Genomic DNA, 14582 nt, shown 5'->3' on the forward strand with positions numbered 1-14582 from the left:
CTCAGCTCACCATCTGCCAGCAGCGTACAGCCGAAAGGTGAACTTATCTCACAGCCACTCTTCAAACCCTGCCTGAGGACTGACTCACGAGTTGCGGCTGCTCGTGCTGCGGCGGTGTCGGGGCTCACTGCCTGTCCCCAGGCTGGAGGCTGCTGCCTTGCTGTGGTCTTGGCAGAAGTGGCGGTGTGTGCCCTCCATGGTCATCACAGAGTACGTCCCAGTGGGCTAATATACTCTGCAGTAGCTGGTGATTTCAGCTAGTACGTCAGGTTACAAACGCAGTTGCTAGGCTTCGTTCTCATGCCTTTGCTACAGGGGACAAAGGTCTTTTGGAAGGATAAGATGGACAGGCAAGAGAAGTCACCTCTTAAACCTCATGAAGGCTAGTTGTGGGGGCTAAAAGCCTAGGTCACAGAGTTTTGCAGCCTGGCTCATCCCAAGCATTTGGCTTCAGAAATTCAGGGTTCAGTTTCTGCTACACAGTTTGGTGTTGATTCCTGCAACTCGCTGCAGCATCTCGGGCTTCACCCAGCACTCGCCAGGGAGGTGCAGTGGTGCTTCACGGTCCAGGGGCACAGCTTCTGGGAGGTGGAGGTGTCGCAGGGAATATCAGCATCGCCTGGTGTAGGTGTGCTCTGGGGCTCTTGACAGAGGAATTACTACACAGTTTCCTCCACAAAACCAGTTTCCTCACCCCTGCAAAACCCTTTTTCACCTACTTGGAGTCTATCATGGAACAGCCTCTCCTCTGTCTCCCATGCTGAGTTGCACAGGACCCCGTCTTTAGGGGAACCTCCATATGTCACAGTGACAAAACTCACTTTCAAATGAATTTTAATAGAAGAATTTAAAATTGGCTCCTGTGTAAAGGACAGCAAGTCCTGGCCCTTGGTAACTCCCTGTCCTCCATGCATAAGCCCAAGTAAGCTGCCAACGCACTCCTCAAACACAGCCTGCAGCTCCAGCGGTCCTGCTGAGGTTTGCATGCGTGGAAAGAAGTTATAGGGGTACCAGCAGCGGCCATGACCACGTTGTCTTTAAAGCACAGGGATGCTTTGGAAAGTGATTGTGTACAAAAATAATGATAAAAAAAACCCAAATCTTTCATGCCGTCCTCTTGTTCAGCCAAACAGCTTCTCCAGGCATCTAGATCTATTGCATCTAGTAATAAAGATAAGTTTCTACTATTATGACCTTACCTCAAGCAGCGTAACCCAAGTGGGCTCACAGATGTGCTTTGGGAGTAAGTGGAATTGTCGAAAAGCTCCCAGAATTGAAGGGACTTCACTTGGTATGAAGAGAGCTGAAGAAAAGGGCAGGGAAGAAAAATACGGCCAGTAGATTAGACCCTGTGATCTGATCCACTCGAGGCACAAAGGATGTTAAATTAATCAGAACTGAAACTCAAATGTAATGAAACTGAGAGACAGCAAACCTATGTGTAATTAACCTACAGGATTTACTGCCACAAAATATCACGGAGGCCAAGACCTTTTCACAGAACATTTGCAAATATATACTTATATACACACACACATAAATATATACACCTACACACACATGCACATATATATGCATATACCTGTGGTCTCTCGGGGCTGGAAAGGACCTGACAACACCATTCAGTCTTTTGCCCAGCTCCAAGACAGGATCAAATACCCGTCGGTATTTTCTGACAGATGTTTGTCTAGACCTGTTTTTAACAGAGAATCTCCCACCTCCCCAGGCAATTTATTCCAACGCTTCCTTTTCTTCTTCAGCTTCACACACACACACACACACACACACGTATATTTATCTCAGAAGGTGAGCAGAGCAGTCTCTGATGACTTGCACATCAAAAGGCTTGTTAACTCATTTCTCGTGGCAAGATCTTGATTGCGAATGATGTACGAGCCTGAAAGATCCCAACCTGTCCTGAGATGACAGGCTGAGCTTGGGGGACCTGCAGATGGGGTAAGGGGGGCAAATGGGAAAGGAGGGGGAAATCCATTCCTTTCCTTATTAACCCATCAGATTTGGTCTGCTGATAAAAGAGAGACCAACTTCTGTATACTCCATTTTTAGACTCAAACATTAAGTTCCTCTGGCTTCAGTAAAATAAATACACTTTTGGCTTCCTCAGCAGCCACCTCGGAAGAGATGCTGTCCTGTCAAACTTAAGTAAGGCAAAGGAGGGGATGAGGAATGAGGCTGTGCAGCTGGAATATGCAAAGGCAGGATGGAGAGTAGCACTTTTCCAGCCCGCCCTGGATATCTATTACCTCCACTTTTGGACTGACAATGCACCAAATGTTTCATTGCCTGGGGCCTTACAAAGCCGACCGGCTTTCTTAGCTGAAAGCACTAATGTAGAAAGGCAATTGGGAATTAATTATTTAATGTGGTTCTCATTGGTAGAAAGCTTCTACCCCTCCTGCATCTCAGCTACCATTATACATATGTTGCTTTCTTCAGACTACAGTGATTAGACAGCGGCGGAAAATTATGGCTAAATCCCCTTCCCACTTGCAATGAACTCCATTTACATCGACAGATTTGCACTCAATAACTAGGAGCGCAGCTAGCCCCATGCTATGAAAACATCGTTTGTGACAAAAACCGTAGACAGATCTCAGCATCTCCATTTCTGAATATAAGCCGTCTCATACCTCTGCTCCCAACCCCTCTCTTTGACAGACAGCGGAAGACTATTCCTATTTAAAAATTAAAATCCACGCAAGTAGCCCTATTAGTAGGAAATTGGAACGAGCTCCCTTGCATGTGGCTGTTCGGATGCCTCGCTGGGGCAGGCAGAAAGGTATATCCTGAATCCGGACTGCATGTTGGTTCAGCTCCAGCTTCTCAGGGATTCCCAAGATAAGCATCTATTTCATTTAGAGCCTTTTTAGTGATGACCTGCGTAGAAGCAAACTGTCCTTTTGAAGATCTCTCTGCAACAGCTGCATGCCAGAAACTCCCATCCAAGTTACTTTAAGTGCTTAAGAATCAGGCTCCATGTATTTAAAAAAATAAAGTTTGCAAAATAAGGTTCTGCAGTGGGGCTGAGAAGGGGCATGAACTTATGCTGTCAGCTGTCATACGTGGGAAAATGGTAACTTCTTTCCCACAGTCATCACCTCCGGAATCATTCCGGATGAAGCCCCGACAGGATCCTACCAAAATTCAACGTAGTGAGTTACACCAGGAATTAATTTAACATAATGTGTCCTATATTTCCAAGCACAAAATATATTGGGTTTGCTTTTTTCCGGCTCTTCAGATGAAAGAAATACGACTGTACAGATGTGCTTTTCTAAGATCCAGTGGCATGAAACCTGAAATACCCCAGCAAGATTCAGGAGCGAGAAGTTTTAATCACCATGGAAGCACAGCACTTTTGAAGGTCTATGAAATTATATACTCAGGTCTGAGAAGGGTAAACTTACCCGTCTGGACAGATCTGCTGATAAACAGAGACAACTCATTTTCTCCTGGAAAGCTGCATTGTATGTTGTTTGAAAAAATAAATAACCAGTCATTAGAGACAGGTTCATGCTGGGAAGAGAAAGGAGGGGAAAAAAAAAACAAAACAGTGCTGTTAGAGGCTTTCTGTAAGGGTAAAGGAAAGGCGGCGTGAAAGCGTTCCCTTCATTTAAGTGATTCCCTGCAAATTCAGGAGGCAGAAGAGAAGACGGGCTGAGCATCTCTCAGGGCCAGACAGAGGGAGGCTGGCGACGATGGAGGCATATGGAGACCCACCCAGGGCGCAGACAGAGCGGAGGACCCCCAGACCTCGGCTTACGCAGGGTGACCTTTCCCCTCTCTAAAATTTCAAAGCTGGTGTTGCCGGCGCTGAACAGATTGTGTGCCATATGTAACGTGACCTCAGCTCCGCTCTGCCAAGCCACTGATGGCATCACTAATGAGAGGTGAAAGGTCCTTTTTTTGCAGCTCGCTCAGAAACCCACTGAGGCGGCGGGCGCGGGACGGGCCCCCCAACCCCTTATCCCCGCAGGCAGGCACACCCGCTGCCCTGCCGCAGGGCCCGGACGCCCTCCCGAAATCACAACCCCATCCGAGGGGTTGACGGTGCCTCTTCCCTTGGCCCAACCGCAACCAGCACAGCCCCCCGGCAACGAAAATATTTGTTCAGCGCCCAAATGCAAAGCACGTAGGCAAACAGAGCCCCGTAGGTAAATCCTGTCCCTGGTCCCCTCTGCCGCCCTACCAACCCAGGGCAGCGCCCTGTTCAGAGGGCGGATTATGCCGTTCGCATCGGCCAGGTGGGAGAGATGGATTTGGGCTTGAAGATGGCACGGAGGGGGGACGAGGGATACCAAAAAGGGACGTGTTTGTGCCCCCCATCAGCCCACAGCCGTGGGGATGAGGTGGCCGGGCCTTGGCGGGGGCCCTGGGGGAGGGCGGGGGGAGCCGCTGGGGCCTCCTTGGTCCCCCTGAGCCCCCGGGCTGTGACCCCCAGGCCGGGGAGGGCCCCTCCCGGGCCGGGCACTGGTGGCAGAAGCGGCGGGGGGGGAAGCCTGGCAGCCCCCTTCCAAATCGGCTGTTTTTTCCTGAAATTTTATTTTTTTTAAATTTTTTTGCAGCATTTGGCACAAAAACCATTGTGAGGTCTTGCAGAAAGACCCAACCACCGCACTCCCCCTTTTTTTTTTTTCCCCCAAAAATAGGGGTGCTGGGGAGGGGTTGTGTGCTCCCCCGTGTCCAGCACCCCCCTGCCCCAGCCATCACCAAAGGAAGGGACGGAGAGGACCCACTCACACCCGGCTTCCTGCCCGGACACGCGTGGGGGAGGCCCTTGTGCGCGGGTGAGTGTCGCTGATGCGTGTGGGTGGTGCACGCATGGGTGGGATGCGGACACGTGGGTGGGTGTGCGCACACAGCGCTGTGGGAGTGTTCACATGGCTCAGTGTGTGCGCACAGGATTGTATGCCCACACGCGAGTGGGTGTGCACACACGGGGGTACGCCTACACGCGAGTGGGTGTGCGCACGGGGGATGGACGTGTGCGCACGGGTGCGCGGAGACGTGAGGGACTGTGCACACGAGTGTCCGCACGCACACGGGAATGGGTGTGGACATTCGTGGGTGACCGTGCACGCAAGGGGGCGGCTGGGTGCACACCCGCGTGTGTGCACACGGGTGGGTGGGCGTCGCGGCGTGGGCAGGGCGTGCAGGGGCTGCCTTGCCGCGGTCCCGCCGCCTCCGTCCTCCCCCGCCGCTCCCAGCAGCGCGCAGGCTTCCGCGGGCGGCCCCTCCGCGCCTGCGCTTTGTCCCGCGGGGGCTGCGCGGTGCCCCGCGGCCGCCTCCCGCGTGGGGCTCCCGGGGGAGGGGAGGACCGGGCCGGGCCCCGCCGGAGCCGCCTCCGCGGGCGCGGAGTGGGCGCGCACCGGCCCCGCCCGGGTGCTGTCTTCAATCCTCGCTGCTTTTCTGCCAGAGGTGAATTTTTACATTTAAAGAAATTAAATTATTCGTTTCAAATACATACCCCCCACCCACCCCGAACACCCTCACTTGACAGGAGCGCAGACGAAGCTGCCCACGCGCGTTGGGTTGCGCTGGGGCATATTCCGCTGCCGGCTACAGAGGGGCAGCCGGGGCGTGTTTTTTCTCCTCACGGAGGACCGCACCTCGGGGGAACCTCCCGCCGGTGCGGGGAGGGCTGTGCTCGGGGGCAGCAGCCACGGACCCCGCGGCCGCCCGCTTCGGCCTCCTTCGAGCCGCGTTCTCTCGTGTAAAGGCCAAAAAGAGCCAGAAAAATGGCCATTAGCGTCGTCTCGGGTGGCGGCAAGCGCCGTTATGCTGAGGAAGGGAAAAACAACGCCGCCAAAATGCGAATCGCCCGCCGAATAACGCGCTGCTGCTGCGCGGTCCCTGCGCGCCCGCGGGGGGGTCCCGCGCGCCCGCGGGGGGTCCCGCCCCCCCGGCGTGGGGCTCCTACCCCCCCAGCGTGGGGGGAGCGGACCCCCCGGCGGCACTGGGGGGTTTGGGGAGGTGTGAGCGGCTGGGGATGAGGGAGGGGGTCCCCCCTTTCCGTGGGGGGACCGCGGCTGATGTGGGGGGGCGGGGGGGGGGGGGGGGGAGTTGCGCACTGCGGAGGTGTGTGGGTACCCGGGGGTCGCGTCATGCACACGGACACGAACACGCAGGGGAGATGCAGCGTAGCCGGTGCCGGCTAGAAGGCAAGCCGGCAGGCTCCCGTGCAGAAAAGGAGTTAAACCCCGCCGTTGTCCTTTGATTTAGGAAACGGCTCATCCAATTCAGTTCCAGATTATTCAGGGGCAGGCTGCCTCGCTCGCTCCCTCTCTCCCCACACCAGCCCAAACATCTTGAAGTAATCAGCAGCTGAGAACGGAGACGTCCCCCTGGCATCTCAGGTTAAAGAAGGAGGTCCAGGAAAATGTGGTAGAGCCATTACAAGAAACCTGAGATGCATTCATCAGAGACTCCAATTGCCATCGCATTAGGATTGATTAGAGACCAGCAGTACCGTAATGACCCGGAAAGAGGGGCATACGGGGATTATTAATATCAGACTTCTTAAGGAAAAAAAAAAAAAAAAAGATGAGAAAAAGAAGGAAGGAGGAGGGAAAAAGTAAAAAACAAAAGCGCATCGCGGAGCTGCTGCTGGTGTGCGGACTTACCTGAGGAGCGCAGGCACCGGCCAGCCGCACAGCCGAGAATTTATCTAGCGTCTGGGGAAGAAAAAGCAGACAAACATGGATAAAAACACCTCCGGAGCCCTGAATTCGCCGCTCCCGTGCCGGGCTCGCACCGACCCCCCAGCGCCGCGGCCCCGGGGCTGCGCAGGCGGCGGCTCGGGGGGGCCCGGCCGGGGACCCCGCCGCCGGGCCGGGCCAGGGGAAGCTGGTCCCCGGGCCGGCGACAGCAAGGACAAGTTAAAGAGCCTCCAAAGAGGAGCAAGGAGACCTCGGTGGCTCGTCTCCTTCTCAGTTCCCTGCGCCAAAACAAATCAGCCCCTCCTGGTCTCGGTTTAAATGTAGCTCACTGGATAATTAACTCCATCTTTCCAGCCCTGCTTTAACTGTTTATTTAGTGTCACCCCGTATTACCGTCACTAGCACTTTCCTCTGAACAGGAGGAGCTGGAGGGTTTCACCTCCCGAAAGGAAATTCTTCGTAGCTTAAAAGAATCAGCATCCAGGAGGTACATTAGCCAGCAGGAGAGGGGGGAGGACAGCGGAGGGGGGGGTCCCACGGCAAAAGCCGGAGAAAATAAGGGTGTGGGGGGACAGGGACAGAAAGACGTATCGGCCCTCGGAGAGAAAAAGCCGACGCGTGATCACCTCTAATCCTTTGAAAAATGTCCCGGTAAGTGCGGGAAGAAAGAGCCCTTTGTGCCCGGGGGATCGCCCCGCCGGGAAGGCCTTATCCTTACCCTTATCCTTACCCTTATCCTGCCCCTCGCCGTCCCGTCCCGTCCCGTCCCTCCTCGACAGCCCCGGCCCGGCCTGACCCCGCTCGGTGCAGGGGTCCCTCGCCGCCGGGCACCCCGGGAGCGGGGGGAGAGGCCGGGGCGGCGGGAGGGGACCCAGCCCCCGCCCCACGGACACCGGCTTTGTTTTTACAGGTGTCTGGAGGGCAATTTACTACCGAGTAATTAAAGGTTGCACCGGTTTGCAGGCGCGCCGGGCCAAAGGCTCCTGCAAGAGAAGAGGGATGCATATGGAGAGGGGCTTGTCCTTCCTCATTAAAAAAATAGAATAATAAAGGAAGAGAGGGAGAGAAAGAAAATACAACTCCTTTATTGTTGAGGAATAAGCCGGGGAAGCTGGCTGTCTCCCCTGCGCCTCGCATTCGGCAGGGAAGGCAGCGTGGATCCGGTATCACGTTGCAGATCCTCACTCGAGATAACGAAACGCGATCTATTTTTCAGAACAGCAAGTGGATGGGAAAGGAGCCCTCTACAACACAAACCTCATTGACTTAATGGGGCGGTTTTGGGTTTCGCCTTCGAAAGGTTCGGAAAGCGGCAGCGTTGTGTTACCGCCCGCCGGCCCCGCTCACCGCCGGGACGGGACGGGGCTCCGGAAAAAAACGCCGCCGGTTTAATTTTGCCCCGCGATTTGTTTCCCCCAGACCCTCACACTGCAAGGAAAAAAAAAAATTAAATTGCTTTTCGGTTGGGGAAGAGCTTGCTTTCTCAGGTCGGGGGGCGGGGGGAGATGGGAGTCGTCTTCAGGTCGGTTTTTCCGCTTTGTTTTGGTTTTCTGGCGAAATCGCGGAAAACCCGCAGAGCGTGGCGGGGACCCCTCTTCACCCCGCTCCGTAACGCCGCATCGAACGAAGCAGCGACGAGACGAAGTCCCCGCACGCACGGAGCCGGGCGCTGCCCCGGCAAGCGGGGCGAGGCGCGGAGGCCCCCGCGGCCGCGCACCGGCCCCTCGGCCGGCCGCCTCCTCTCCGCGGGCGCGGAGGGGCCAGGCCCCGGCGGCGGAGGAGCCCCGGGGGGGGCGAGGCCAAGCGGTTTGCCCGGGTGGGAGCGGGGTGAGCCCGCCGGGCTGCTCCTCTGCCGCCGAAAAATAAAAGGCGGAGAAGCAGCCGGCGGCAGCCCCGCGCCGTTGTGTTGTTATTATTTAGCTATTCGCATCTGCCTTATTTTTTTTCTCTTGGAGCGGCTCGAAACTATTTTTTCCGAGTGATTTTCAAGGGCTAAATGGGATGGGGTGGTCTGGGAATCCATATGTCTCTTTCCGTGGTTTAAAGTGAAAGGTTTTCCAATTTGTAGGAAAACCAACGCCGGGCAGTAATTAACGTTGATGCTGACCGGTTCTCGTTCTGCAGGGTGTAACTCCCGGGCAGACCCCGGCGAGGCTGTCCCCTCCTCGCGTGAATTTTGGTGACACGGGAGAATAAAGTCCCGCTCGGGAATCGCGGGGCAGCCCCGGCTCAGCCCTCGCCCGTCCCCGCCAGCCCCGCCGGGATAATTTGCTTATTCCCGGCAAGAGCGGTGTTTGGTTTGGTCGGCCTTTTAAAGGAAAAACAAAACAAAACAAAAACAAAAAAAAGAGGAGAAATGTGAGGGCAAGAGAAAACCGCTCTCGTTAAAATGGCCAGGAGCTTCCTCAGCCCCGCTTTGCATTTCTCTCCTCCTCATCCCGAAGGTATAAGCCCTCGGGTCCGTGCTTTTCCCGAACTGAGCACCTTATTGAAAGAAAAAAACCCTACAAATTAATGACAATAAAAAGGAGGGACGGGGGAGCCCATCTCCCCGGCTGGGCAGGGCACTGCTCTTCCAGGACGCGGCCGCGGGCGGCTGCGAGCCCATGCGTTGTAATTCTGCGCACTTGCTCCAGACTTTAGGGTATTAGTCGATTTTAGAGCCGGGTTTAAGGCTCCGTTCCGGTCCCCACACAGCTGCCTTGTCAATAAGGATCTGTTCCAAGCAGACATTCCTTCTGGGAGGACATTGCAGCTCTTTAAGACTTCATCTGCAACATCATAAGTACTAAAATAAAATGGCAAGGGAAAATTACCAGACACACGGTCATGGGATATTGAAGCGCCCTGACTCCAGCGTACACAGTAAAGCCACTGTACAGACTGGGTGGCAGGGGCTTATTTTAAACAGCCCGAGACGCGAAGTACATGGGAAAAACAACAGTCCGGATTTAGGAAAATATCGGGACCGGCCTTTCCCCTGTCGTATCGCGGGCAGAGGCGGCGGGCGGGCAGCGGGCAGCGGGCAGCAGGCAGCGGGCGGGCCGTCGGCCCCGGCTCGGAGCCCTTCTCCGCCTCGGCCCCGAACGCGCTGCTCTGAACTTCGAGCATTTAAAGTCAAATAAATCCGACTGTCTTTAGTGAAGACAAGCAGGTTTTAAAGAGCCCTGCGATGGGTATTAGCACCCGCGGAGCGAACTCGTTCTTGACTCAAAAGCGTTCCGGAGCGTGCTTAAAATACTGGTTTCGACTTATCTCATCAAAGATAAATACAGTCATAAAGACACCCTCTTCCCCCGCTCCCTGCCCTTATCTCGCCGCATTGTCCTCATCTCCCAGCCCGTCCCGGCTGCTGACAATAGATTATCTTTGCTTAGGGAGCCTAATTGTTTTCTAATTTTTTAAATAATTGCTTTGGAGCGAGGTGTGCAAACGAGGATCCGGCTAATTAAAGCGCCGCCGGCCGGTGCAGTTCTGCCGCCCGCCGCCTTCCGCGGGGGCTCCGGGGGCTGCCCCGACCCCCTCCGGGGGCTGCCCGGGACCCCTCCGGGGGCGGCCCCGGACCCCCGCGGCCGAGCGGGGCCGAGCGGGGCAGGAGACCGCGGGGGGGGGAGAGGGGGCGCACGGCCCCGCGTACAGTTCCGCTGTTGGCTAAAGCATTATTTATTCATCCCCAGCGTTAAGGCAATTACACACGGGCGGGCTGGGCAGGGGACGGCGAGCGGGGGGGGGGGGGAGCTGCGGGGGGCAGGAGTTTGGGGGGAAAAAAAAGAACAGTGGAAGAAGGAAAGACAAACTCCGCCGGGAGCGGCTTCCCCGGAGATGCGCCCGGGCGTGCGGGCGGCGGGGCTCCCCCCGCAGCCGCCGCCGGGGCCGGGGCCGGGGCCGGGGCCGCACCCGCGCAGAGGCGGCAGCGGGAAGCGCAGCCGGGGCCGGGGCCGGGGCCGGGGCCGGGTCCCCGCCGCCAGGCCCCGCCCGCCCGTGCCGAGGCTCTGCCCGCCGGGCCGGGCTGGGCCGGGCTGGGCTGGGCCGGGCTGGGCTGGGCTGGGCCGGGCCGGGCCGGGCCCGCCGCGGCGGGGGCCGAGCCGCGGGCGCCCAATCAGCGCGGCGCGGGGGCTCGGGCGCTTTAAGCGCGGCGGCGGCGGAGCGGGGACAAAGTCCCCCCGGCGCCGCGACGAGCATCCCCGCTCGCCCGCCCCCGGCTGCCGCCGCGCCGCCCCGCTCTGGGGCCGGGACCAGGACCAGGACCGGGACCGGGCCCGGCGGGCGGCTCCCCGCCGCCCCTCCGCCGCCGCGCTCCCGCGGGGTGCCCGCCGCCTCCGCCTCCTCCTCCCGCCGCCGCCGCCGCGCCCGGCCATGTCGATGCTGCCGTCGTTTGGCTTCACGCAGGAGCAGGTCGCCTGCGTCTGCGAGGTGCTGCAGCAAGGGGGGAACCTGGAGAGGCTGGGCCGGTTCCTCTGGTCGCTGCCGGCCTGCGACCACCTGCACAAGAACGAGAGCGTCCTGAAGGCCAAGGCCGTGGTGGCCTTCCACCGCGGGAACTTCCGCGAGCTCTACAAGATCCTGGAGAGCCACCAGTTCTCCCCCCACAACCACCCCAAGCTGCAGCAGCTCTGGCTGAAGGCGCACTACGTGGAAGCCGAGAAGCTGCGGGGCAGACCCTTGGGCGCCGTCGGCAAATACCGCGTCCGCCGAAAATTCCCTTTGCCCCGCACCATCTGGGACGGCGAGGAAACCAGTTACTGCTTCAAGGAGAAATCCCGGGGCGTGCTGCGGGAATGGTACGCCCACAACCCCTACCCGTCCCCCCGGGAGAAGCGGGAGCTGGCGGAAGCCACCGGCCTCACCACCACCCAGGTCAGCAACTGGTTCAAGAACCGGAGGCAGCGGGACCGAGCGGCGGAGGCGAAGGAAAGGTACTTGCTACCCCCCCATCCTCCCCGTAACCCCTTTTCTCCCCGCTCCCCCCTGCGGGGGCCGACCGGGAAGGCGGCGAGCACCCGGCGGCGGATGGGATGGGATGGGAGCAGCGAAAATACCTCGCTCCCCCCCCCCCAATCCCCCCCCCCCCCCCCAAGCCGCGTTGCGTTTCCCTCCCCACACACACACGCCGTGGAAACCCAAGTGGGTTTTCCACCCGAGACCCACCGGACCCCGCTCCTCGCCTCCCCACCCCACCTGCCCGGGGGGGATCAGCGAGCCCCTCACCGGCCTCTCCAGGCCGCTCCGCCGCCTTTGTTTGCTGCCTGCCGTTCCGGGTAAACCGGCAGCGACGCGGTCCCGGAGCCGCCGCCGCCCCGCACCGAGGCCACCCCGGGCGGCGCCGGTGGCGCCGCCCGGGGTGGCCTCGGTGCGGGGCGGCGGCGGCTCGGCCCGGCGAAGCGGAGAGCCACGGAGGGCATCGCCCCACTTTTTGTCTCCCCCAACAACCTCCCCACCGAGCCTGCTAGAGAAAATCCCGCACCCTGCTCGTCCCCGGGCCGCGCTTTCATTTTTAATTAAAACGAGAAAATTCGCTTCAAAAAATCCCCCCCCCCCAACATTTCCTCTTCACCTAAATTACCGGTGTACACCTATTTGTAGGAGGGTAAAAAGAAATGGGGACGATCCGTTATGAAAATATTAGGGACTTTTTTTTTTTTATTTTGCGGGGAGAGGCATCTGCTCCCACGATGCGAAGGGTTTAGCGGGGGCATTAGCACAGCGCTCATCCCCGGCGCCTCCCGCCCGCCGTAACATCCCCGTTGTGGGGTTTGTTTTTTGTTTTGTTTTGTTTTGTTTTTTTCTTTTCCGCAGGGAGAACACGGAAAACAACAACGCGGCCACCAACAAACCGAACCAACTCTCGCCTCTGGATGGGAGCAAACCCCTCATGTCCAGCTCCGAGGAAGAGTTTTCTCCTCCCCAAAGCCCGGATCAGAACTCGGTCCTGCTCTTGCAGGGAAACCTCGGCCACGCCAGGAGCTCCGGCTACTCCCTGAGCGGCTTAGCTGCATCCCAGACCCCTCACAGTCTCCAAGGCCACCAGCTCCAGGACTCGCTGCTGGGACCCCTCACGTCCAGCCTGGTGGATCTGGGATCCTAAAGGCCCGCGGCCGGAGGAACGGGAGAGGAGGTTTCGCTTGGGGACAGAGGCTCTGGGTTGTACATAGAGGACAGCACCTGGTTTTACAGCTCACCCGCTGAATCTTGACGGGACTCTCGGCTCTTTCACACAACCCCACATCGGCTCCTGGTCCAGTTCTCCCCCAGCGTCTCCCGCTATCACCATGATTTTTATTTTGATTTTTTTTTTTTCCACGTAGCCAAACGCAGAGAGCGGCAGAAACCCTCAGCCCTTCGAGTTCAAAGGAGCTGGTCCCAGCGGGAATTACAAAAAAAAAAAAAAAAGAAAAGAAAAAAAAATATCCCCAAACCCCAACCCCAGCTGGATCCGATTCCACCCCAACAGGACCCCAGCGCATCCCTGCTGCTGCCCGCCCGGGTGCCCGCGGGGCCGGCGGGGAGCCGGGACGGAGCAGAGGGAGCGAACCGCTGTGCCGAGCCCTGTGCTGCAGCGGGAGGAGGGAGGGGAAGTTACGTTTACATTTTTCATATTTAGCCTTACCGGAAAGATTTCGATGTAGTTTTAAATTAAAAAAAAAAAAAGGGAAAAAAAAAAAAGGCGAAAGCTGCAGTATTAGAGTTTTAACAAGTGCCTACGTCTTGTTGCGGCTGTGCGAGGCGGTTATAGCGAGCGAGCTCCCGTGGGCCCGTGTCCCCCGGCTTCCTTCTCCCCCGTGGAGAAATGCATCGATGTGGCTAAAAAATTAGGATAACGATAATAAAAGCCGACGGCCGTTTCCTCCTGACCGAGTATTCCTCAGGCTGCCCCGCCAGCTCCGCGTCGCCTTCTCCCGCCTGGCCCCGCTCCCCGCCGTCCTCCTCCGGCTTGCAGAGAGCCCGCGGACGATGCTGTCTGTCTCGAGTATTTGTTACCAAAAATCGCATGTGCTTTCAGGTTTATTTTCTATTGTACCTAAACAGTCTAAATTAAACAACGCTGATGGCAGAACACCCAGGCTGCGCTTTTCTTTGCAGGGGCGAGCCCCTGCCCCTCTGCCCGCCCTTACCCCCCACCCGACGGGCCGTATCGCAGGCGCTTGGGCTGCGGGGGGGGACAGCCGGTGCCTTCGTCACCGAGGGAGGAAGGGGAGAGGGGACCCACTGCTTGCGTGGGGTCTCCCCGTGGGACCCGGGCGCCCGGCCGGGGGGGAGCGGCTCGCCCCCGCCGCCCGCCCCGTCGGGGCCTCGCTGCGGCCGGGCCGCCGGTGCCGCTCCCCCCTGTTAGCGTTTTGCATCATTAAGTGCGTGTTTATTTAAGTCTCTGCCGTGTTTGTTCTCGGGGTCGCGGGCCATGGAGAAATGTCACCCTCTGCAGGAGGGTCTTGCCGGGCCGCAGCGCTCCGCGGCCCGCCCGCTCATCCCCACACGGGCGCGCCGCCCCCGGCACCCGGACACGCTCCAGAGCCCCCCGCGGACCCCCCACCCCCGCCGGGAATGGGGGGCGGCGGATCCGTCCCCCTCCTCGGCTCCGGCTGCGGGGGAGCCGGGGGCCCGGGGCCCGGGCAGCGGCGGCTTCCCTCCGCCCTCCGGCCTGGCACCGGCCGCCCCCTCGGGGCGCCCAGCCCAGATCCCGCCGGGCTTCCAGCGCCCACGGCCCTTCGGGGGGGCATGGCCGGGGCAGCCGGTGACCCTCCGCCCCCCCCGGGCAGGACCCAATGTGGGGTCCGTGGGAGCAGGGCGGAGGGCACAAATCCCGCGCTTGGGCGCGCAAGCCGCGCGAGTGGGCGCGCATCTGCGTGTCTGCGCGCATCCACGACCGCGGGTGGAGCCGGGGCAAAACCCGACGTCGGGTGGGAG

At 58.8% G+C, this 14582-nt stretch overlaps 1 protein-coding gene across 1 annotated transcript; it reads left to right on the plus strand.

The window, feature by feature from the left end:
* The first annotated feature begins 10996 nt into the window (after positions 1–10996).
* SIX1 (SIX homeobox 1) lies at positions 10997–13734 on the plus strand. The gene is made up of 2 exons (XM_075501565.1): positions 10997–11596; positions 12477–13734. The coding sequence occupies exons 1-2, from the start codon at positions 11037–11039 to the stop codon at positions 12763–12765; spliced, it is 849 nt and encodes a 282-aa protein (XP_075357680.1). The 5' UTR covers positions 10997–11036; the 3' UTR covers positions 12766–13734.
* The last annotated feature ends 848 nt before the right edge of the window (positions 13735–14582 follow it).

The sequence above is a fragment of the Mycteria americana genome, chromosome 5 (genome assembly GCF_035582795.1).
Source record: "Mycteria americana isolate JAX WOST 10 ecotype Jacksonville Zoo and Gardens chromosome 5, USCA_MyAme_1.0, whole genome shotgun sequence".
Classification (NCBI taxonomy): domain Eukaryota; kingdom Metazoa; phylum Chordata; class Aves; order Ciconiiformes; family Ciconiidae; genus Mycteria; species Mycteria americana.